General features: G+C 37.5%; 1 protein-coding gene across 1 annotated transcript in view; it reads right to left on the bottom strand.

The window, feature by feature from the left end:
• The window catches only part of LOC113637266, a 45421-nt gene extending 25429 nt beyond the window's left edge, over window positions 1-19992 (bottom strand). The window contains exons 1-16 of the mRNA XM_047808241.1: window positions 19959-19992; window positions 18586-18692; window positions 18339-18449; window positions 17010-17126; window positions 15240-15356; window positions 13135-13194; window positions 13018-13056; window positions 11026-12828; window positions 9655-9828; window positions 8964-9137; window positions 7595-7768; window positions 7044-7217; window positions 5042-5215; window positions 3328-3501; window positions 1231-1404; window positions 69-242 (exon numbers count right to left, since the gene is read on the bottom strand). Of these exons, the coding sequence (XP_047664197.1) occupies window positions 69-242; window positions 1231-1404; window positions 3328-3501; window positions 5042-5215; window positions 7044-7217; window positions 7595-7768; window positions 8964-9137; window positions 9655-9828; window positions 11026-12828; window positions 13018-13056; window positions 13135-13194; window positions 15240-15356; window positions 17010-17126; window positions 18339-18449; window positions 18586-18635 (3689 nt within the window). The 5' untranslated portion in view covers window positions 18636-18692; window positions 19959-19992. The remainder of the gene's footprint in view (window positions 1-68; window positions 243-1230; window positions 1405-3327; window positions 3502-5041; window positions 5216-7043; window positions 7218-7594; window positions 7769-8963; window positions 9138-9654; window positions 9829-11025; window positions 12829-13017; window positions 13057-13134; window positions 13195-15239; window positions 15357-17009; window positions 17127-18338; window positions 18450-18585; window positions 18693-19958) is intronic.
• Window positions 19993-25636: the final 5644 nt, after the last annotated feature.

The following is a 25636-nucleotide window of genomic DNA, read 5'->3' as shown; positions in this document are numbered from 1 at the left end:
TGTGAATGTTTGAACAAATGTGTTTTACCGAGGAGCAGGTCATTTGATTCTCAGAGAGATGATCTTACCTCAGTTCCTTCAGTTTACTGTGAGGATTCTCCAGTACAGAACAAAGAGTTTTTGCTCCTGAGTCATTGATTTCATTCCAAGATAGATCCAGTTCTCTCAGGTGTGAGGGGTTTGAGTTTAGAGCTGAAGTCAGAACAGCACAGCTTTCATCTGAGATATCACATACACACAACCTGTAGAGAGACAATGACACACTCTTCACGATCTCAGTTCAGGAAGCACGGGTCAGTTCAGCAGGAAATTTTTCATTAAAGAGACACTGCAGTTATAATCAATATGAAATACAGAATATTTATTTTAAATTATATGAGAATAATCAATAAATAACAAATATTTCCCATTAAACAATGATCTTTGTGCTGTGATAATTTTAGGAAACAGACCTGATCTGTTTATATTACTATGTGTATCACACAATAAATACATAAATACTGTGATACTGTGAGCTGAAATGAAATGATTTTCCTCCTCAGGATATCTGATGCTGAAACTAAAACCTCTGCTTCAGTGAGGGTCACTTCATATGTTCTCTGTGATCCCATAGCTATACGATCGTAAAAAGACCAGGTGTAAATGCCCTCCGAAACGGTTTCGAGACGGAAATAAATCCGATCGTTCGAACCACTTCAGGAGGTGGTCTGGGACGCGTTTCAGATGAAACCGGACAGGTGTAAATGAATGTGGTTGTTCAAGCCACATACGTCAGTGCTATACTCCTCCCAAACAGAAGTACATCACTCGCAGGTGACTCGCGAGTCGTGCATCGCGCCAGAAGCAAATATGTTTTTTAACCAGTGCTGGCTCCGATCTATTACCCAGGTGTCTCGTTGGGTCATAAAATCCACTGCTGCCGCCAGCAAAAATGCAGCAAACAGTAAATGCTCTTTTTTGTAGCAACCGCATACACCAAAGCGTGTTCCATTAAATGAGGTAAAATATATTTGCATATTGGGAGGGAGTAGAAAGATCGGATTGATATCCGATTCGCCAGCCCACATTTATGTGGGCTAAAATAAATGGAACAGTTTTAACAAATCAGATAGCTATCGGATCAGAGAAAACACATGAAGTGACATGAGGTGTAAAAAGGCCCTATCTCACTATCAGAGAATGTGTCTTACTGAGGAGCAGGTCATGTGACTCTCAGTGAGATGATCTTACTTAAGTGTCTCCAGTTTACAATGAGGATACTCCAGTCCAGCAGAGAGACTCTTCACTCCTGGGTCTCCGAGTTTATTATTAGACAAATCAAGTTTTCTCAGGTGTGAGGGGTTTGATCTCAGAGCTGAAGCCAGAGCAGCACACCCGTCACCCAATATATCACAATACTGTAACCTGTAAAGAGACAATGGCACACTCTTCACGCTCTCAGTTTATAATATTTGCATGGATTACTGCACTTTTAGATCTGGAATATACTGTAAAGTGTAAATTGCTTATTAGGGCCCGAGCACCGAATGGTGCGAAGCCCTATTGTTTTTGCTCAGGTTTATTATTTTTTTTGCACACATTGGCCAAATGGGGTCTCTTAACATGCTCGAAAACTCTTGAAATTTAGCACACACGTCAGAGTCGTGCGACACTAGGCTCGGGCAAAGGCTGGAATACGGGCATGGCAGGGGGGGCTCTGTAGCGCCCCCTGTAATGCAAAAACAAACATTTGTGCACAGATCGGGCAATTATGTACGCACATGTACGAGAGTTGGTACGCATATAGGTCTCATTGACCTGAACAACTTTCGCTCAAGCTCCGCCCAACAGGAAGTCGGCCATTTTGGATTGTTTTATAAGTGCATGCGGTGAACTTTTAAAAACTCCTCCTAGGGAATTCATGCGATTGACATCAACCGTGGTGAACATGATGCCGAGACATTGCACTTGCTAAATTGCGAAGTGATTTTTGATATCTCGAACGGTACTGCCATGGTGAGGCGACTAAGTTATGGCGAATTCAGAGAAACAGGAAGTGTCTTCTATCTAAGGCAAAAAATGTCTTATTGGATGGATTGTTCGGCCAAGGATTCCGATCGCAGCGATGTGCTTATTGTGAGTCCCGGGTATAGCGCTACCAACAGGCCCCAGGAAGTGTGTCAGTCACAAAGGTGGATTTTTTCACTTTTAAATACTCCTCCTAGAGGATTCATGCGATTGAATCTAATGTGAAATTGTGAACGGATTTTTGATCTCAAACACCGTTGCCATGGCATCGTGTCAAATTTTACTTTTATTTCAGGCATATTTAAGGCTTTTGGCGTGCTTAGATTAACTTGAAAGTTGACACATACATCACATTTGTTGGCTGTTAAGTGTGGACAAAAAGGTCAGACAAAGGTGTGTCTCTTAAGTGGCTCACTAGCTCCCCCGTTTGTCTAAAATGTGGAGTTTCATTTACCTACAGTCCCCAAATGGGTCAGTAACAACATAAAATAGTCCACTGATATTTGCCCACTTCATGCACTTGCCCACCGTGCATTGTTTTCTTCGAGGCACCGTATAGCGAAAAAAAAAACGTGCGAGGGCCCGCCATCGCTGCTTGCAGCTATTTTTTTTATTAAATTTACAGCATTTATCCGATGCTCATATCTTATCAGAGCAACTTATTGAAGTGTGTGTGGGTGTCACTACATGCCAATGAGCTGTGTCAGGAACAAACTTCAAACATTATGGGTGATCAAAATAAACAAGTAAGTACAATGACAGCCTTTCTGTCTGAAATGTTTAGTTCACTTTGGCTTACACAAACATTTACATACAACTTTACTAAAAGAATGATTAATGAGCCACAGCGTGTGCAAGCTCCAAAACCCAGCAGTGAAACATGTTGTATCTTTCCATATTCAGATTTTTAGGCTTGGTAATATCCAAGATAAACTCTCAATATAACTTTCAAATGGAGATATTAATTACACTGTGTTCATCAGTGTATCTATAAACTCAACCTACTCCAAGTTGGATATCTGAAGTTGATTTCCAAACTTTCTACTTAAATGGACTTGAAAGAGGACAGAATGCATAGGATTCAGTGTGGAGGGGTTGAATAGGGTTTATAAATATATAAACAAACAAACAACTACATGAATGCCAGACAGATGCATTAAAGGCATCATAAAGTCCAATTCTCTCTCTCTCTCTCTTTCCCCCCAAAAAACTGGGCTCACATAAAGAAATTTGCTTTGAGTCATGTACAATCAAAATGTACTGTAGCAGTTCTGCCTTACTGAGGATCAGGTCATGTGACTCTCAGAGAGGTGATCTTACCTCAGTGTCTCCAGTTTACAGTGGGGATTTTCCAGTAAAACAGAGAGCTGCTTCACTCCTGAGTCGCCGAATTTATTCCAGGATAGATCCAGTTCTCTCAGGTGTGAGGGGTTTGAGCTCAGAGCTGATTTCAGAGCAGCACAGCCTTCATCAGTGACACCACAATCACACAACCTGCAGAGAGATAATGACACACTTTACTCTCTCACTTTATATAATTTGCATGGATTAATACACGTTTATATCTATGATAATCTGTACTATGAAGTTTAAATGACTTATTTAAGTTTACAACATTTTGCAGCATTTTCTAAAAGTTATGTGACTTATAGAACATTGTGTGTACATACAAATGAGCTGTACATTGATGAATGTACAACTTTTGTTTTTGCCTTTCGTAACATCATGCCTTCTTTTATGGCTCTGTTCATTGCGAGAACAGGGTTTAATTATTCAAATGTCAAAAGGTTTTTCTAAAAACCTTCAGACTAAACTTGAATTTACTTGGATAAAAACCTTTTTATATGTATCAACAAAGTAACACAAGTTCCTCAAAGGGGTATGAGTATAACAGTCCAGAAAAATATGTTTAATTAATTGACAATTAACAGTTGTTTCTTATAAGATGAGCATGTTGGTGAAATTTCTCCTGATGATAAAAATGTGTGAGAGATTTGAGTGTCCACTGTGGCATTGTGTGTAAATGACTTGATCCCAACAACTATTTAAAAAGAGTGCAAGCTCACACCACCGCCGACATACAGCCTGAACACACTACAAAACACACACACACACACACACACACACCCCCCGTTGTGGAAAGTAGAGGAGCACATGGCTGCAAGACATGGTAGCAGAAGCAGTCCAAGCTGGTAGTCAAGTGCTAAGCTGGTAAGTGGTGGCGAGCACTCCACACCCTCAGTGAAAAGCAGGGAGAGTATAACAGCACACACAGGGAGGTAAAATTGATTCTTACAAGACGATTAACGTGATACGTGTCTCTTTTTGCTTCCCAGAGCCTGCTGAAGACTTTTAGGTTGACACGACCTGAATCTGCCACACCCTGCAAAGGTCCTGCCTTGTTACTGTTCTGATTGACATGTGTTTTTGGTGTATGCTTTTAATATTAGTCTCAGATCAGTGAACGGTACAGAGAATTTTGCCGGTTCTGTAGAAACAGTGCAACAGTGTCTGCTTGCTCATTACTAGAGATTTAAGTGTCCTGCAAAAAGTAATATGAAAATTCTTTGATTCAAGCAATGACAATTTGATTAAAATCTTCACAGTTGTTGGATGGTCAGTTTGACTGCTTATTGTAAAGTCAACCTTAACTGTCTAAGGAAGGTTCACTGGTTTCAGGAAAGATACAAAATGAGCATCACTTATGAGATGTTCAGATTCTTGCATCAAGCCAGGCAATTATTAACCATCCTCCCCAGTGTTTTTCAAAAGCAACTGATTAAAACTATAGATTGTTATTTAATGGTATGATGTGATGCTCAATCTGCTATTACACAATGATGTTTGTGCTGTGATGCTTTGATCCACTTAGATTTCTACACACACTGAAAACAAATACTGTGATCAGATCAGGACAACAACAAGAATGAAGACTTGAAATTATTTGGATATTGGATATTTAACCTAAAACCACTATTAGAGAATGTGTGTTACTGAGGATCCGGTCATGTGACTCTCAGAGAGATGACCTTACCACATTGTCTCCATTTCACAATGAGGATTCTCGAGTACAGCAGAGAGACTCTTTACTCCTGAGTCTCTGATTTTATTCCAGGTCAGATCCAGTTCTTTCAGGTGTGAGGGGTTTGAGCTCAGTGCTGACATTAGAGCAACGCAGCCTTCATCTGAGACACCACAACCACGCATCCTGCAGAGAGACAATGACACACTCTTCACTCTCTCAGTTCAAGACACACAGATTAGTTCAAGAGAAATCAATTCAGTCTTTGATCACTATGAAATACAAAACCTTACTTATGAATAATATGAGAATAATCATACATTGATGTTACAATCCTTCATTTAATTGTGTGATTGAAAGTTAAGACTGTGTTGTTTAGTGGATGGATCCTTCAAGACCTGGAACTAACTTATAAAATAAAATGTTTAGATTTCCAAAAAATAAAACATATTGTGACTCCTGGATTGCAGGAGAGAAGCAGAGTAGCAATGCATGAATGCATTTACATTGTAAATATGTAATACTGATCATTTTGTTGAATGCAACAATACTTTTGAAATTAAACTGTATAAAATTAAACCACTTGCCCTGGACAAATGTTCAGGTCGAGCCCTGATATACTGTATACATATGTGTGGTTATATACATGTATATGACTATACATGAAAGCCCCGTTAAGAACATTCCGTACTTCAAGTGTTACACATTTTCATTCATCAGCAAATATTCTCCTTAACTTCAAGGACAATTCTTTAAGAGTTGTTGCCTTAAAGTCTTATTTAGTGTGTCTGGTAATTCCAATTGTTTATTTTTTGTTTTCTGAAAACACCTTAACTGTTCAATTTGAACTAAACATAAAAAGTATTTGCTTGATTTAAAAAGTATGGGAAATGCTTTAGGATCACACATGCACAGTAGCATTACAAAGCGTTTGTTATTGTTTACATTTTTCATATGGTCTATACGCAGGGGTGTCAAACTCAAGCCCGCGGGATCATATCACCGTATACCGCTAATACTACAAATCCCAGAATGCCTTGCCACTGTATTGACGCGTAGTCAGGAACAGCAAGCGCCCCTCATTCTCTGTTGACAGTAGTTAACAACCATGTTACAGTCACATCGGGGCAAGTTAATTCCACCCTCCACAAAAATGGGCAAAAAGATGTACAATAGGAGCTTTCAAGACAGGTGGGAGGCAGATTATCTGTTCACGAATATAAAGGACAGACCTGTTTGTCTTGTGTGCTAACGGAGCTAACGTGTCTGTAATGAAAGAATATAACATAAGAAGACACTATGAAACTAAACATTATGAGAAGTATAAGGACCTGCACGTAAAGCAGAAGCTCCAGAAGGCGAAAAATGATGATGAAAAAAAATGAAGATGAAAAAAGTCTGGTTTCCCGGCAGACTATGTTCATGAAAGCAACATCAAAAAGTGAAGCTGTTGTATGAGGGAGAGTTTGTCAAAAAGTGTATGGTCAAAGTTTGCGATATCATGTGCCCAGATAAAAGGCAATAATCGAGTCTTACTGAGTTTGAGTATATGTTTTCTTTATGCAATTTTTTTCCATGGCATGAACTGTTAATAGTCGCAAGGTTGTATTTTCATTGAATGAAATTATTATTTTTGGTTGTTTTGTTGTTGGTTTTGAAAAAGATTCACTTCAAAAAGGAACTTAAAATGATACAGTGAGAGACATAATTTATTTTATTTATTTAATTAAATAAGAAATTAACACCACTGATGTGTCTTTTATTTCAGATTTAATTTCTTATGTGTTTGTAACATCAAGCTCTGGTTGTTCCAAATCCTTTGTTCAAGCAAAACTAAAGTTTGTTTCCATATGAAAAAGGTTGCACATTACATATCAGTTGACTTTATCTCAGTTTTATATTTTGGCCCACTGTGAATTTGAGTTTGACACCCCTGGTCTATAGGGTTTGGGGTGGAAAGTTAAGTGGTTTTATTTTAGATTAATGTATGTGACTCTCATGGAAATGATCTTACCTCAGTGACTCCATTTTACATTGAGGATTCCCCAGAACAGCAGAGAGACTCTTCACTGCGTAGTATGTACAGATATTCCAAGACAGATCTAGTTTTCTCAGGTGTGAGGGGTTTGAGCTCAGAGCTGTAGTCAGAGCAACACAGTCTTCATTGAAGATTTCACAATCAAACAAACTGCAGAGAGACAGTGACACACTTTTCACTTTCTCAGTTCAGGACACTCAGATCAGTTCAACAAAAACTTTTTCATCAAAGAGTCAATGCAAGTGGTGCATCATGCAGATGGGCAAGTGAGGCCCATGTCCCATTTTTTCATCAATCACTATATATCTTCATTCATGACTACATTTTATTTTTACATTTGATTATACATCCTTGTTCTTACTAACTTTTATGGTCTCATTGAATATATAAATACTTTAATCAGACCAAATGAAATGATTTCCTCAGGATATTTAATGCTGAACCTAAAACCCCTAATTCAGTCTCACTATTAGAGAATGTGTGTTACTAAGGATCAGGTCATGTGACTCTCAGAGAAATTATCTTACTTCAGTGTCTCCAGTATACAATGAGGATTCTCAAGTATAGCGGAGAGACTTTTCCCTCCTGAGTCTCTGAGGATATTCAATGACAGATCCAGTTCTCTCAGGTGTGAGGGGTTTGATCTCAGAGCCGAAGTCAGAGCAGCACAGCCTTCAGCTGTGACACCACAAGATTTCAGCCTGCAGAAAGACAATGAAACACACTTTACTCTCTCAGTTCAAGACAAACAGAATATTGAGCTTCATCAGCCATCATTACAGTGTTAAATCACTTTTTATTAATGTGAATCGATTTCAGTCAGTTGCTGCTTTGCACAATTCATTAAAATACCTTATATAACTTGTTATTATATTAAGTGTTCATTCCAGTATTTTTGCACATGTAATGTAGAATATACAGTATGTACTCTGGTCAGCACTGCTTTTGTGTAGTCTTTTAGTGTTTTGTATCGTTTGTTTTCACTGGAGAAGCATCTCATTTCACTGTAATGTGTACTGTGTCAACTACATATGGTTGAAATGACAGTAAAAGCTTCTTGTCTTGACTTGAATCATGTTTGACATTTCAAAGAACTAAAAATGAAATTCTAATAAATTATATAATGTACACTGCTAGAAATAAATATTGAATTTAATATTATTATTTTGTATATACTATGTGAAAGTTTTGAAAAGTGATCAACAAATCAGAATTTCTCAAACCATTTCACCATGTTTTTATTGCAACGATTTTGGGAAAAGCAGTCCTGCTCTACTTAATCAAGCATCGCGTTAGTTCAGGCAGGCCACACAGTAAGCTGCATCAGCTGCTAATCAGCTGTGCACAAGGCGCACCAATCCAGCACGACTTCCGTAATTTCTATTCATTCCCCAGCGCTGCCCCCCGCCCCGTCCATGCATGCGCACGGACAGGCGCGTGGGAAAATTCTCCCAGAACAGAACCATCCCGCCAACACTAACTGTATGCTCGCTAACCTTCATTTACGAAGTGGTCCTGACTGAACTTCTATAAATGTTATGATTACATGTGTATTAATGGGAAGGGGTTGCTTGTTACTTAAGGTGTTGGACTAATGATTTGAAGATTGTGAATTTGACTACTAGTTCCACCAAGCTGCCATTGCTGGGCTTTTGAGCAAAACCTCAACCTTCGATTGCTCATTTGCAAAAAATTATAAATGAAGTTGCTCTGGATAATAGCATCTGCCATAAATGTAAATGAAATCGAGGAAAAGCTTAAAAATGCACCAAATTAAAAGGATTTTCCTCCTAAGGAAATTTGATGCTGAAACTAAAACCGCTGCTTCAGTCTCACTATTACAGAATGTGTCTTACTAAGGAGCAGGTCATGTGACTCTCAGAAAGATGATCTTACCTCAGTGTCTCCAGTTTACAAAGAGGATTCTCCAGTACAGCAGAGAGACTCTTCACTCCTGAGTCTCTGATATAATTCCAGGACAGAGCCAGTTCTCTCAGGTGGGAGGGGTTTGAGCTCAGAGCTGAAGTCAGAGCAGCACAGCCTTCATCTGAGATTCCACAATTACACAACCTGCAGAGTGACCATGACACACTCTTCACTCTCTCAGTTCAAGACACACAGATCAGTTTAAAAGAATCTTTTTCATCAAAGACTAAATGAACAATTTAAATACTAGGAAATAAATCTTAGATGTGACTTACAGTATATGAGAGCAGTGTGTGTGTGTGTGTGTGTGTTTGTGCACATATTGCTGTCTTCAGATGGACCACTTGTAGTCATATTTTGAGGACCATTTTGAGATTTTTACACTGTGAATATATTTAGTTGTTCCCAGTGATAATTTTAAAGTGGGAAAAATTCACACTTTTGTTAAAGACATTTCCCACACTAGCTGATCAAAATCCATCACTGAATCTCCAAAAAGGTTTACTACACCAAAGTGCTTTGTTCTGTACAACAACTTGCTTTCAGATGGGAGGGTAGAGATGGTGCAAACGTGAACCAAACTCTGTTCTCTGACATTCAGCATAGTACTACAAAAAAAAAACATCTTAGGAGCAGGTCATGTGACTATGATTATTTTTACCTCAGTGTCTTCAGTTTACAGTGAGATTTCTCCAGTACAGCAGAGAGACTCTTCACTCCTGTGTCTTCGAGGTTATTCTCAGACAGATCCAGTTCTCTCAGATTGGAGTATTCAGAACTGAGCACTGATGCCAAAGCTGCAAAACTTTTCTCAGTAAGGCCACAATTATTAAACCTACATGAAAAAAACAAAATACTTGATGCAATAACAGTGTACAATATCAAATATGTTATCTATATAACATGTAATATACAAAAAGTGATTTATTTATTAGTATTTATTAGTGTGATGTGTGTTTACTGAATGTAGATGGTCAGCAGAATTACAAACTCATATTAATGCACTCTAATGCATTATTGCTTCTATAGGACATTCCAACAAAAATGGAATGATATGTTGTGAACATGGACAATTGGAGAAATAAATATTAAAACAACAAAAAAAATCTTGCCCATTCAATCAAATTAGTGGACTGCTGTAATAGTATAATGTATAACTGCCATAATGTTCTATTGAACCAGCTCTGACAGTAATAAAGCTAAAATCATAAACTAATATTAGTCCACAAACTCATTCTACAGTTATCTTGTTTACAGCATCAATTTATTTTCGATTTGTATGGCCTACACTACACACAAACTGATATTTAAACGTGGACAACTGCTGAAATGTTCTGAAAGGAGACAATTAAAATATCTTGAAGTAGCTTTCAGTGTCAGTGCTTTGTAATGGTCAGAGGAAAAGCTGTTGTCTTTAGTACAACCTGCCTTAACATTAACAGAGGAAAGGCACCTGCTACTTATTTCATGGACATATTACCTTTGTGTAAGTGGAATAATACACTTTGCTCTTATATAAAAATAATGGATTATGTAATATTACAGTCAATTTTCTTTATGTTCGTGAGTAAGAGGCTCAGTAAGAGGTCCAAACCTGTTCCAGCATAACTATGACCAATGCATAAAGCAGTTCCATAAAGACATTAAGTCAGGAGTGAAAAAACTCGAGTGACCTGAACAGAGCCCTGACCTCAACCCCACTGAACAACTTTGGGATGATCACAGAGAAACACAACAAAGTGACATTCTTTCTTCTTGGAGTTTAGGGTAAAGCATAGGGAAGGAGCATCCCTGGAGCTGGGAGGGATAAGGACCTTGCTCAAGGGCCCAACAGTGACAGCTTGGCGATGCTGGGGCTTGAACACAGATCTTCCGATCTAAACTACTTGATCTACCACTGAATGAACACAAATCGCCACAGTCACACATGGCTATTCTTGCTAATGCTAATGTTATGACTATAACTACTATTTCCTAGTAGTGTTCTTCCAACAGTTCTTATAACATTGTACATTTATACATCATTACTTACTCTGCTTTTCTGGAAGCTGCAACCACAGGCAGGAGCTTCAGAAGAACATTATCTGATGTATGGTTTTTGTTTTTGTATTTATTCAGAACAAACACGTCCTTTTCCTGCACCGATGCTAGTAATACAAACACCACAGCTGACCACTGAGAAGAAGAAAGTTCAATTTGTTGAAAATCTTCAGACTGCAGGTAGCGTTGGATTTCCTTAACTAGAGAATGATCTTCCAGTTCATTCAGACAGTGGAACAGATTGATGGATTTCTCTGTTGAGGGATTTTCTCTGATCTTCTCCTTGATGTAATGCACTGTTTCCTGGTTCCTGTGAGAGCTACTTCTGCTCTGTCTCCATAAGGTTTGTAGGAGGATCTGATTGGAATCCATGGACAGACCCAGAAGAAAACGAAGGAAAAGGTCTAGAAGTCCATTTTCACTATGTAAAGCCTGATCTACAGCACTCTTGTGAACATCTGAGATTGTGATTTCTTTAAACAGTGCCCAAATCTTAGACAAAATACTCTGTAGACTAAAGAACGCTGATGAACACTGAAGAACATTTCTCTTCTCATTCATGAATGTCAGGTGCACATACAGAGCTGCGAGGTGCTCCTGAATGGTCAGATGAACAAAGCAGTACACTTTACTCTGGTGAAGCCCAAACTCCTCTCTGAAGATCTGTGTACACATACCTGAATACACTGATGCTTCTGTCACATCGATGCCACACTCCATCAGGTCTTCCTCATAGAAGATCAGGTTGCCTTTCATTAGCTGCTTAAAAGCCAGGTTACCCAGTTTCAGAACCATTTCTTTATCTGCCTCTCTGCTCTCTGTGTACTTTTTCTTGATGATGTTTGTCTGAATGATGAGGAAGTGTGTGTACATTTGAGTAAGAGTCTTGGGGATCTCTCCACTCTCTGCTTCACCCAACAGTCTCTCTAGAACAGAGGCTGAAATCCAGCAAAAGACTGGGATGTGGCACATGATGTAGAGGCTCCTTAATGACTTCAGGTGTGTGACGATTCTGTTACTCAGGCGCTGATCTTTAATCCTCTTCCTGAAATATTCGTCTTTCTGTGGGTCATTGAACCCTCGTACCTCTGTGACTCGATTTAACCACTCAGAGGGGATTTGATCAGCTGCTGCAGGTCTGGAGGTGATCCAGATGAGAGCAGAAGGAAGCAGATTCCCTTTGATCAGGTTTATCAGCAGCACATTTACTGATGCTGATTCAGTTACATCACACACTCTCACTGTGTTCTGGAAATCCAGAGGGAAACGACACTCATCCAAACCATCAAAAATAAACAGAACTTTGTGCAGACTGGAAATGTTTGTTTCTTTTATCTCCTTAAAAGAGAAATGAAGAAGCTTTATCAGACTTGGTGTTTGACCCGTCATCAGATTGAGCTCTCTGAAAGGAAGTGGAAATATGAGATGAACATCCTGATTTGTTTTCCTTTCAGCCCAGTCTAGAATAAATTTCTGCACAGAGACTGTTTTTCCAATGCCAGCGACTCCCTTTGTCAGAACGCTCCTGATGGGTTTGTCTTCTTCCGATAAGGGCTTAAAGATGTCCCTGCATTTGATCGGTGTTTCCTCTGTTGCTGCTCTCCTGGATGCGGCCTCAGTTTGTCTCACCTCATGTTCATTATTGACATTTCCACTGTCTCCTTTTGTGATGTAAAGCTCTGTGTAGATATCATTGAGAAGTGATGGTTTTTCCTCATACACGTGCTGAAACTTCTTCAGCAGATTTAATTTGCATCTCTCCCGAAGATCAGTTCCATCAGATGAAGGTTCACAGCTGTAATATAATGGTGTAGGAAAGAACCATAGTAAAAATTCAAGCACCATTCAGCATCAAGCAAATTCTCATTACAGATTAAATTACAGTGTACGTTTTCAATATCCATCTAAATTAAAATAGCAGAAAATTATTTAAAAGAAGCACAACACCAGATTGTGCCTGCCACGTCATGAAGATGGTTATTACCATGGATCTGTGATGCGATTCTTCTGTGTCTTTCTGTATCTGTGAACAACCCAAAATTAATTTTAACATTTATTTTCTTCAATATTTGAAAAATGTATTAGAACAGGGGTTCTCAACCTTTTGCAAGCTGGGCCCTCCCAAAGCAGGTTCATTGCAGTTGGGGCCCCCCCACACCGCCTTGCATGGATGGATGGATGGATGGATAGATAGATAGATAGATAGATAGATAGATAGATAGATAGATAGATAGATAGATAGATAGATAGATAGATAGATAGATAGATAGATTATTATTATTATTGAGTAATAGTAGCCCTATCATCATTACTAAGCTATTGATATATCATTATATGAGGTTACATGCTTTATTATTATTATTATTATTATTATTATTATTATTATTATTATCAGGCCTATTATCATTACTAGGCTATTGCTATAATTGGGAATTGGCACCAGACCTCTGATGTTAATTTGTGCGCGACTGCGTGCATGTGAGCATTTCTTTACAAAGAAAACTAAATATTTTCTTTTTAGAAGTTGGTCATTAATAAACTTGATAGTCTTGAAGTTTGTTAAGATGGCATACAACAACTGCATCTAGATGTTAAACAACAAAAACAACCAAGAAAACAGCCCTGATCTTGTCTTTTCAGTCATATTTCAAAATGTTTACAAGACAGCAAACATAATAGATAAATAAATAAAAAGTAGGCCTCCACTCAGGTTTTACAGTTCAAGTCACTTACATTTTAGACGAAATATTGACTGTTTTGGTCTATTTTAGCAGCGAAAATAGATCTGATGAATCCAAACAAAGATCACAGCATAGCCCATCTCACAGCAACACTCAATCGTGTTTTGAATGATTCAGTGATTTGAACAAATCTGTTGATTCAAAGATTCAATGACCCATTCTCTTGACCTTTGGCCTACTCCAAAACCTGGCTATTATTGCAGCTGACCCACACTCCTACACTGGGAGCTACCTTGGGCCCCACAACATGCTCCAGATTCCTCTGGCCCAGCATGGACACAGATAATGGGCCTTATGCTGGTAGTGCTCCCATTAGACTGAACCAACTAGCAAACTGCCCGCACCACTAATCTTGCTCCCCAGCATTGGCTCATCCTACTCTTCAGCCATCCTGAAAGACATACTCACTGACCAAGATACATTTGTCAAGTGTCTCATGTTGGATCTTTATTGTCTGTTACAGGTGAAACACCCAAGAACATATGTCTACCACCCCCAGACCTACAGACTGGTCAAGCAGACCGAAGCAGATGCTACATAGATGGTAAACAAGCAAGGAGAAAACTGCGACCTCCTCCTACCCTACATCCTCTTCACGATCCTGGAGACATATCAAGTCTCCACTGGTTTTACTCCCTTTGAGCTCTTGATTGGACAACAATCTCAAGGACTGATGGATGGAGGCCAGGATGTTTGGGAGAAGCACACTTCATCTTTCTGCTCTTTTACCAGTTCCCCTGTCCTTCAGAACCCAGACTAAATCCTTCACTGTCCACACCTACAACTCAATGACAGGACTGGTCACTGTCCCTTTACAGACCTTCAAAGGGAAAGAGAACCTGCTCCTCTAAATGAGCAGGAAGCTGAGTGTGTGTGAATATCAGCACACAGATCATCACAAACTTTATTTATTGAATACATGTTCATCAACAAAATAATCATGAACATAAGCAGCACCCATGGTCATTACACCAAATGGTCATTGGGATTTAAACATGTTATACATACATTAATATAATAACAACGTTACTATAGACATCCAAACAACAAATTTGCACACAGTCACCACATTAATCCACATTTCATCTACTAAGCTTCGACCTAATACTTCACACCTACTTCATATTTAACACACCTTAGCTAAATGATGCTTAAATGTTTACTCCTAATTTATGTTTATTGCTGTAGGTTGTGTCACTATATTCACCTTGGTCTGTGGTAACTGCATTTCTTTCTTTTGTATACTGTGTATATGGAAGAATGACAATAAAGCTTGAAATAAGAGTTTAAATTTTTTTTTTCTCAGTTCCTCTGACTAAAATATCTCTATTATTACATGCATGTTACATGCTTACAAAGCATATTATTGTGTGTATTTGCTACAGATCTATAAGAGTTTTACCTTAAACAACAAATTCATTACCTGGCAGGTACTCAATATTACCTGTCACAATTACCAAATTACCTGTCACAAAATGAGGGCTCTACATCTTTGAATGTAAGAGGAAGCTCCATAGACACATCACTCTTCATGGAGACACAGCTGGGTAATAGTGAAGCTGGTCTCTTTAACTGGGATACACTAAACAACAATATACAGAGACAATGTCCATTAAAATGTCTATACAAATTAACTTGAATTGAATTGAGATTAATATAAGCTACTGTACTGTAGCTGAACACATTCACTGCATTGCTATTTTATTAAATTTCTGTTCTTTTTGTTAAATGTCCTCTGATATGACTCTAAACAGTGTAAACTTTGTATCCATTGTAATCACTTTCAGCTCAAATAATATTTAAAGGCAGGGTCTCCAATTTTTGATAAATGAGTCGGGCCGAATAATATACAAAAATCAAAACAAAAATCAAAACAAACGTGTAGCCAATGAGCAGAAAGGGGCATGTACAGCCAAATGCTGTAAATGCATGTCTTGTCAACATGCGGCAGAAAGAGTGTTCAGTGTGCATGTGTGACATTAGCAGAAAGCGGTTTTAACATTGACATGGAGGATAAAAACAAAGAAAGAAAGAGAAGAAAGGCTTGCGATAAGGACAAGAAGTAGGACGTGTTAATATAGGATCAGCTTTCCAGCGCTGGAGAGAACTGAAGGAGCAGGAAGTTGGCCACATATTCACAGGTTGGAGTTTCCCGAGTCAATAACTCCTGAGCTAAACGCTGTAACTACACAAATAACACCTCTTTTCTATCGTAGTAATGTAGAGAGGCAGCTACAACCGTGTTATGTGTAGTAACAGCGTTTAGCTCAGGAGTTATTGACTCTGGAAACTCCAATCTGTGAATATGTGGCCGACTTTACTTAAGACGCCGAGGCGCTTTTTTCCTTCTCGATAGGTGAGTAACGTTGGTTTTGCTTTGTTACACAGAACTAATATATGCCTTTGTCCTTTACATGATTATGCTTATGTGTCATTTTTGCTTGTTTGTTTATCTACAATCATATTGTTCTTCCCTTCAGCTATGATAAGACACATTTCTTTCCATTATTTGCCTGGGTATATATGTGTGGGCGGAGCAATCAATACAGGGGTGGGACCCATTTGGGTTAGGGGTGTGTTTGTTTTGGTGATTTCAAATGTCGACATTGGCTTTCAAAAATCGGAGACCCTGCCTTTAAAGCAGAATATTGTATCAACAGTGAGTGCACTGAAATTAATTCCCCAAATAAATTAAAAATAAAAATAATATTCACTGCCTGTCTCAGTTAATAAAATAATAAATGCTGTGTGCCACTAAATAATAAAATAATAATAAATAATACATAATTATTATATCTCATATATGTAATTCTGGATCATCTCTCAATAAACAATTGTCCAATTATTATATTTTTGTATTTGTTTAACTGGGATCACTTTGTTGAACTTTACTGTTTTGCATGTAGTAACATGCTCCGAGATTTCACTTAAATGTTTTTAGTCTGGCATGTCACAGTGTACTTCATAGCATACTCCAAACTAACTGATCGACAATTGTCACCAAATACGTTTTATCAAATTTGTTTGTTTTGTTAATTAGTTGTTACCCCTTAAACCTCAACAGGTCTAGAATCTTTAAATAAATATAAATTTCCCTCCCAATGTTATAAACCTGTTACAAGGCTTGTCTTGAATATTTGACCGAGACAAGTCTATTCTATTTTTGACTATGCTTAACTGTTCACATGTTAATACTCAAAACACACAGCATACAGAGTTTAGGCAAAGATATTACCTGTGTCCAGGTGAGGGGTCTCCATCTTTGAATGTAAGAGGAAGCTCCATAGACACATCACTCTTCATGGAGACACAGCTGGCTACTGGTGAGTCTGATCTCCTTACATGGGTTAGACTGCACAACAGCACACACATGACATCAACAGCTTTATTAATTCATTAACATCAACATACTTATCAGGGATGCATCAATACGATACTTTAGTTCGATATCAATGCCAATCCAAGCATTTTGAGTGGATCGGGTATTGGTGGTGTGTGACCGATCCAAATCCGTTACCCGTGGTCATGGGCATCGGAACCATTATATATGGGTGAGACAGGATCCACCCACTTTTTAAGACCAATAATATTGGACCCACCCACTTTTACCGTCTCTATTCAGCGCATGGGGGGCACGGTGGCTTAGTGGTTCGCACGTTCGCCTCACACCTCCAGGTTTCGGGGTTCGATTCCCGCCTCCGCCTTGTGTGTGTGGAGTTTGCATGTTCTCCCCGTTCCTCAGGCATTTCCTCCGGGTACTCCGGTTTCCTCACCCGGTCCAAAGACATGCATGGTAGGTTGATTGGCATCTCTGGAAAATTGTCCATAGTGATTGAGAGTGTGTGTGTGTGCCCTGTGATGGGTTGGCACTCCATTCAGGGTGTATCCTGCCTTGATGCCCGATGACGCCTGAGAAAGGCACAGGCTCCCCGTGACCCGAGAAGTTCGGATAAGCGGTAGGAAATGAATGAATGAATATTCAGCTTAGATTCAGTTTAGATTTTTATACCACTTACTGTTTAAAGTCATTTTTGCTACTGCATTAATACTTTTTAAGGTTTCTTGTGTTTTCATTTTTCATCCAGTAATATGGGCATTTTTGTATTTCTTTGCCAGAAACAAGTAAATCTTAATAACTAAGCAAGTTATAGTATACATTCTTTAGTTTTAAAGGTAGAAAAGAACACAGATATCCGATCGGTATCGACCGATACTGGCAAACTCTGGTAACAGAATCGGATCGGAAGAGAAAAAGTGGTATCGGTGCATCCCTAATACTTATTACACATGGGGTTTAAACTGGCTAATGTACTGACCCAAGATGTGATACATTCACTGGAATAATATTCTTTATTCTCACCTTTTCGGACTAAAATATCTCCTTTTTAGTTATTACATTACTGCAGATTAGTGATTAATATATGCCCAAAATATGTTTTTTCTAAAATGTGATGTTTTAATTTTACCCTAATCAATAAATTGAGTATCCATGAATAAGAGATTTTAAATTTTAATCTTCTCCTGCTGTTAAAGTGCTAAGCTCAAAGAGTTCAGACATTATTACCTGTCTCTAAAAGAGGACTCTCCATCTTCGAATGCAAGAGGAATCGCCACTGGATCATCACTGGAGAAACAGCTGACTACTGGGGAGTCTGACATCTTTACCTGGGTTACACTGAACAATAAGCACACGATGTCAACAACTTAGCAGAATATTTATATCACCAAAATCAGTGGACTGAAAAAATGACAATGCACAGACTGTGTAAGCTGATTTCCACAGAGATATTTGTTTATACATAGGCTCTTACCTGTGTCCAGATGAGGAGTCTCCCTCTGTTAATGTAAGAGGAGGATCCATTTCACTCACTCTTCACAGCTGGATAGTGGAGAGACAGAACTCATAATCTGGAGTATGCTAGACAACACACACGCCAACAACTCTATTTGTTTTATTTACTCAAATATCTGTACAGCAGGGGCGGTTCTATGGTTTCATTTTTAGGGGTTTTAGCCCTCAGTGAGAATTTAAAACAAGAAGAGTTATATATTATATATTATATGACTACATAGTAAGCCAAAAGTTATGGTATTATTTAAAATGGCACCAAAATTTTATGCATGATGTAATGATGCCAGTCTTGGATCAGATCAGTTCATGTATGTGTGCATTCTCTACAAACAGTCTGTCCAATGAATGCAATCATTAATAATCAAATATTCACAAGACAAAGACCAAATCAATAAACGTTATTTTTATTTAGTATTGAATTGATTGTTTGCATTAATATTTTGTTTGTCAACTCTGGTAATAATAGTGAAATTTCACTGCTTTTGGTTGCCATCTTTGATAACGTTATAGATAAAAGCCTCCAGCTCTGACTGCGCGTGCACGCTGCGCGTACCTGTGCTTCTCCGTTCAATTGAGGCAGACAGCTGATGACGCACTTTTGAAAGACTACAACGCACGCGCGTAAAAGCAAAGTAAAAAAAAATCGCTCCTGGATCAAACTGATAAATATTTTTCTTTCCCATCGACGACATGTCCTGCATTTTAACGTAATATTTATTGTTTATTTATGTAAGTAAAAATTATACTTTTAGTTTTAGAGTGGCTGAAGCCACCCTAAAAAAGGTCTAGAACTGCCCCTGCACTACAGACACAAAAAAATAAACACATCACTCTGCATTTCAACCAAGACTTCACCAATTCTGCACCAATGTTTATGTTTCACACCATAAGTATATTGAACGTGAAAATAATAATAATAATAATAATAATAATAATAATAATAATAATAATAATAATAATAATAATAATAGTAATAAAATGCGCAAATCATAGAATTAAAAACCAAATTTTGAAAATGTAAAAAAAAAAACTATAATAAAGTTCCTAGTTCAACGCGTTACGATGCATTTAGAGTTATAAAATCTGGATCTGATCAACATGGGGTATTGTTCGCTGACAGAGGTTACACTAATTTTCTTCTCCTACTTCATACTTCATACTTCATATATATATATATATATATATATATATATATATATATATATATATATATATATATATATATATATAAGACAGTTACCGAAAAAGTTTAACCGCACACACAAATTGTACAAAAATAAACCCATTCTTATTGCCTAAAAAGTGTAATTAAGAGAGAAAAATAAATCTTACTGTAAGAATAATGGCGTCGAAATAAGAACACTTTCACTTTAATAGCTGTGACGTGATAAAAAAAACAACAAAAAAAAAAACGCAGAACCAACAAATAAAAAGTCTATTATTCTTTTTTTTTTAGTTTTCCGCTTTAATCCACACAGCATTTACAAAATAAAAAGCTAAAAAAAATTAAATAAATAAAAATAAAACAATAAAATATAGGCCTTATATTTGTCTGCATATATTTATTTGCCTACATGTCATGATTAAATCCCACCACCAGATGGCGATATTGACCACAGAATCTGTAACGCCCTCTCGTGCACATTATCCCTACTATTACCATCTCATGAAATAACCTAATACAACAAGAATATCTTAAGTATAAAGTATTATGCTGTGTGGGTTAAAACGTTTAGTAAATGACTTAAATTGTTATACTGTTTGTGTGAGAATTGTAAAGTCATATCATTTTAATCAGCATGTTCCAGGGCTGTCAAGTGTCACGCATTGAGAGTGACAGTCACTCATTTTGGTCTTTCCTCCCTCTCTCCCGCCACACATCGTATTTCTCACGCAGAAAAACTTTGACTATTTATCATATATTTAATAAATGTGTTAAATCAGTAATTGTGTGCACATCCCACCTTCCGGCAGGTGCAGGACAAAAGAAACTGTTAAAGTAAAAATTTTGTAATGTCCGCAACACTTTTTAAACTCCCATCTTTATTATATAATTAAAAAAGCAACGTTTCGACCCTGTTGGGTCTTCTTCAGGCAAATGAAGCACATATTTCATATATTTAATAAGCCGCAGCGCCCAAAATGTATCAGTCCGCACCGCTGTCTCTATGGAAACGGGCAGGAATCAAGCGCGTCTCCCCTGGAGTTCTTAGTCGAGCCTGACACTTATCAGCCAATCAAAAAAAGAGGCTACACAACAGCCAATCAGAAAATAGCACTATTGTATATGGGTATGATTTAATGCAACAATCAATGAAAAAAATAAACACATCCATTAGAGAGGGTATTTTCGATGGTCGGTTTGAACAAAACCTCAACACAAAACAGCTCGTCTCTGGATGGGACATCGTCCTCAATCATGACCCTAAAAATGTCTGGGCTTGTGCTGAACTGTTTTATATGGGAGCAACATTACACATGATAAAGGGGTCCAAAAAGGCAACAAACACTAAGTCTTACAATAAACACCACCAGTCATAATCTCTCTCTCTCTCTCTCTCTCTCTCTCTCTCTCTCTCTCTCTCTCTCTCTCTCTCTCTCTCTCTCACACACACACACACACACACACACACACACACACACACACACACACACACACACACAAATTAATAAATGGAAATGAAACTCCCCTTTTTTTGCAGGTGTGGGGTTGGGTGGGTTGGAGATGTCACGCTTGCCTGTCTAAAACTTGAGAGCCCTGATGTTCCTCTTACCTTTAACAGCCTAAGCTAGCATGTACTGTAGCATGTAGCATCTTAGCTATATTGTGTAGTTTGTATAGAAAGTTTCATCATGGCTTTCAGTGTAGGGACAGCTGTATGGTGTTGTTTCAGCCATCACATACATTATGGTGTTGGTTTGGTCTAACCTTCAACTGATAAGTTAAAAAGGTGCACTGATGGAGAGGAATAATAATGTCCCTGTAGTAAAAAAAGAAGGATCTTTTGATGATGATGATGATGATGATGATGATGATGATGATGATTTAAACTTAATTCATTTATCTGTTAAATTAAGATATTGTTGGGAATAGACATGGTTTTGTCACCTCAGACCCTCTTGTCACCACGACCCGCTGAGTGAACCTGAAAACATTCTATCACTTATTTTCACAAATATTTAAAAAAATAAAATAAAAATGAAAATGACTGACTATTCAAGAGTAAATTGTACGTATATTATTATATATACACCTGTTACAACAGTGTGAGTGGGTAGCTGACAGATGTAGTTTTATTGTATTAACGTTTTGTCTTTCTAATACAAACGGTCTCTGAGAAACTGAGTCATTTTTATTCTATATGTATGCATTATGTCACTTTATTAAATATTAACTATGATGTCATAAGTGTTGTATCTTTCAATACACATGTATTGTCCGTAGATACATTTTTACTTTTATGTAATTTATACTCTTTACTGACTTTTCCTGCACTATTAAAATGATAAATAATTACATGTATAATATATTAGTAAACTACACAGGATATGAAATAGATCAGGTCTAATGTATGTGGGTTTCTCTGTGCCTAGATTAAGATTGTTCAGTGGCACAATGCTCGCAGTGATAAACTATCTTTGGATTAAATGTGTGAGATAAATACTGTTTAAACACCACAGCGGAGTAAATCAGGAGGAAGATAGTAAGCCTCCAGTGTCTGATGTCCTTCACACCATCTTCAGTCTTATTAAGCTGGTGACTCACACCTGACTTATCTGAAACATATAGCTGCATGTCATCAGCATAATAGTGAAACCTAATACCATGTTTTTGAATAATTGCACCAAGGGGTAGCCTATATATGGAGAAAAGCAGTGGGCCTAACACAGAACCTTGTGGAACACTTCCTTATATAACATTACCTAAGTATGATTAGTGTACTCATCATTTAGATCTATGACCATTCAAATAAGACCTAAGCCAGGAGAGGACTGACCCTTTAACACCAACAGGTTCTAGTCTATCAAGTAAAATAGCATGGTCAATAGTGTCAAAAGCTGAGATTGAGTAACTCCATCATGGACATTTACACAACATGCTGCAGCCGCAAAGCCAACAGCATTGTGGACGAACCCACAAACCCTCACACACACTTTTCACCCTTCTGTCGTCTGGAAAAAAAGTGCTGAAGCATTCTGGCCTTCAAGACCAGACTGTGTAACAGTTTCTTTCCACAAGCCATCAGACTTCTTAATAACTGAACTGAACTGTACTAAGCACAATGCACACACACAACAAACTCTATGGACTGTACTGACCTATACCAAATATGCACTCTTCTTTGGCACCTCCATATCAAACAGTTTACATGCTGTCTTACACACTGGTTTTGCTCTTTACACATGTTGCCTTTCACATTTCAGTCAATTGCTGTTTTGCACAATTCATTACAATACCTCATATAACTGCTGCTATTATATTAAGTGTTCATTCCTGTATTTCTGCACATGCAATATAGAATATACAGTATTTACCCTGGTCTGTGCTGCTTTTGTGTAATGTCTTGTATTTTTTGTTTGCACTGTATATTGCATATACATATACCTATATATCCTGCACTGTCTTGTCTGTCTTCTTGTCTTTTGTCCTACACTGTTTGCACCAGGTTGCACACATGTATCTAGGACTACTTACTAAGTCCTTAGCTCTGTGTTTGTTTTATGTAGCACCGTGATCCTGGAGAAATGTTGTCTCATTTCACTGTGTACTGCAACAGCTATAGTTGGTTGCGGTAATGAATTTAAATAGTGTACTGGACCTGCTGAATTTAGCATTTTTGGGGGATTTTAATGGCATTTACTACAAAATTCTACAATACATTTTATTTATTTTTATTCTTTAGAGATCTATAGATTTTTAATCATCAATGTAAAATGACGATTTTTATAATACTTTCAAAATTAAAACATTTCCGATCTCTGTGACTTTAACCGTGTCGTGGTTTTTGCCTCTAGATGAGCTGTGATTTTCAAACACAACAGTCTGTAGATTTGACACAGAATATTGTGAAAAACCAAACACACACTGAGTGAACCACAGTTCACTCAGAGGACAAAAGTCAGACTGGTTCAGCTGAAACTTCTTCACAACCTAAAAGTAAACAAGAACAAAAGTATCTCACTGAAAATAAACCAGTTAAAATCAGTTGCTGTTTATAGAAATAGGACGAGGTTACTGAAACTTGTGTTTATGTTAATGTGTCTATATATTTCTATATTTTACTTCTTGTTTTATTTTTGTAGTTTAGACTGAAGAGCTGAAACACTTGTGAGTCTCTGAGTTCATTAACGGAACGCTTAAGTTCATCTAATTTACTAGAACAATCACAGAATTTCCTAAAAGCATTTCAATGTTAAGATCATTGTAACTGGGACAGATAGCGTTCAAAGTGATGCTTGCGCTACCATACAATGATCGATGAGCTGTAATGATTTTGGTCCTGATCTGTTTATACAACCACACACCGAATACATAAATACTGTGATCAGATCAGGATAAAAACATCAATATGGACTGAAATGAAATGACTTTCTTCCTCAGGATATTTGATGCTGAACCTGAAACCCCTGCTTCAGGCTCACTATTAGAGAGGATCAGGACATGTAACACAAACAGTGGTGTAAAGTATTTGAGTAAATGTACTTCGTTACTGTATTTAAGTATTTTTTTGCTACTTTGTACTTTTACTGAGTATCAAACAGATAAGCAACTTTTACTCTCCACTACATTTGAACTGACACCATTACTCATTACATTGTGCACGGCAAGTCGGCAACTTTATTTATTTAAATTTCTTCAGCAGAGGAGACGATATCACCATCCGCAGGGTAATGAAGGTGCTGCATGCGATTTGCCTCTGAGCCAAATGAGGTTACTTCACAAGAGGCTGTTGATCTATCTGATTAATTTAATGAAATATAAAGGTGTTCGATTTCATTTCTATTATAGGAAAAAACCTCACAAATGATCTGTTCCTTGTTTTTTTTACTGACATTATATCTTAGTGTTGAGGTCTAGTGCATCTTTGGGCCTACATTCAGCAAGAGTAAAATACTTTTATGTTAATCAAGACCTTTACTCAAGTCGTATTAGAATTGGTGACTTGTAACTTGTAATGGAGTCATTTTTGTAGTAAGGTATTTTGTACTTTTACTAATGTGTGGTTTTCGGGTACTTTTTACAACTCTGGGTGAAGGATTTTAGCATGTTAGAAGACTGCTGAGATACATTAGAGACAAACCATTTAGAGAGTCGTATGTAAGTAGCAGCAGTTTGTAATCAATTCTAAACTTATCCGTATTATTAGCCAGTGTAGAGATGATAAAATTTGTCTTATATGATCATACTTTCTTGTCCTCGTTAAAACTCTGGCAGCTGAATTTTGGACTAACTATAGCCTAAAAAACTGCAATGTTTCCACATAACCGATCCAATCGTTTTGTTATTTATTTTACCAAATCAGATTTCCCAGTTTTTCCTGTAACATTTTGGAGCTTTTTAGAAATACTGCTTCGATATGTGCAACACTAATCTAGTTTAATGTTAACATCTGTAAATTCAGGTTGGGGAAGATGACAATATTATGATGATATTGTTAGAAATTACGTCTCGATATGTTTATTTTTCCTGAAATATTGTGGATATTGTCAGAGATTGAAATCAAGTGAATAGATGGTTCAAACTTTGAATCATATATTTAAATAATTTACTGTAGGGAATTACATAAAAGCATGTTTAACCTGAACATATTTGAAATGTTTTGCAAATCCAACACCTGTATACTGTGCATCACGATGCATGGTAGAATGTATCGTCTTTAATTATCGTGATGCAATATTTATCATATCGCCCACCCCTATTTACACAATAAAAAATGCTCATACTATGTTTATGCAACAATAGACTTGTTATAATGTAATAAGTGAGACAATAAATTCAGTGATGAAAG

The sequence above is a fragment of the Tachysurus fulvidraco genome, chromosome 24 (genome assembly GCF_022655615.1).
Source record: "Tachysurus fulvidraco isolate hzauxx_2018 chromosome 24, HZAU_PFXX_2.0, whole genome shotgun sequence".
Lineage (NCBI taxonomy): Eukaryota > Metazoa > Chordata > Actinopteri > Siluriformes > Bagridae > Tachysurus > Tachysurus fulvidraco.
Note: the sequence above shows the minus strand (reverse complement) of the source record. Positions and strands in the feature narration are given on the sequence as shown.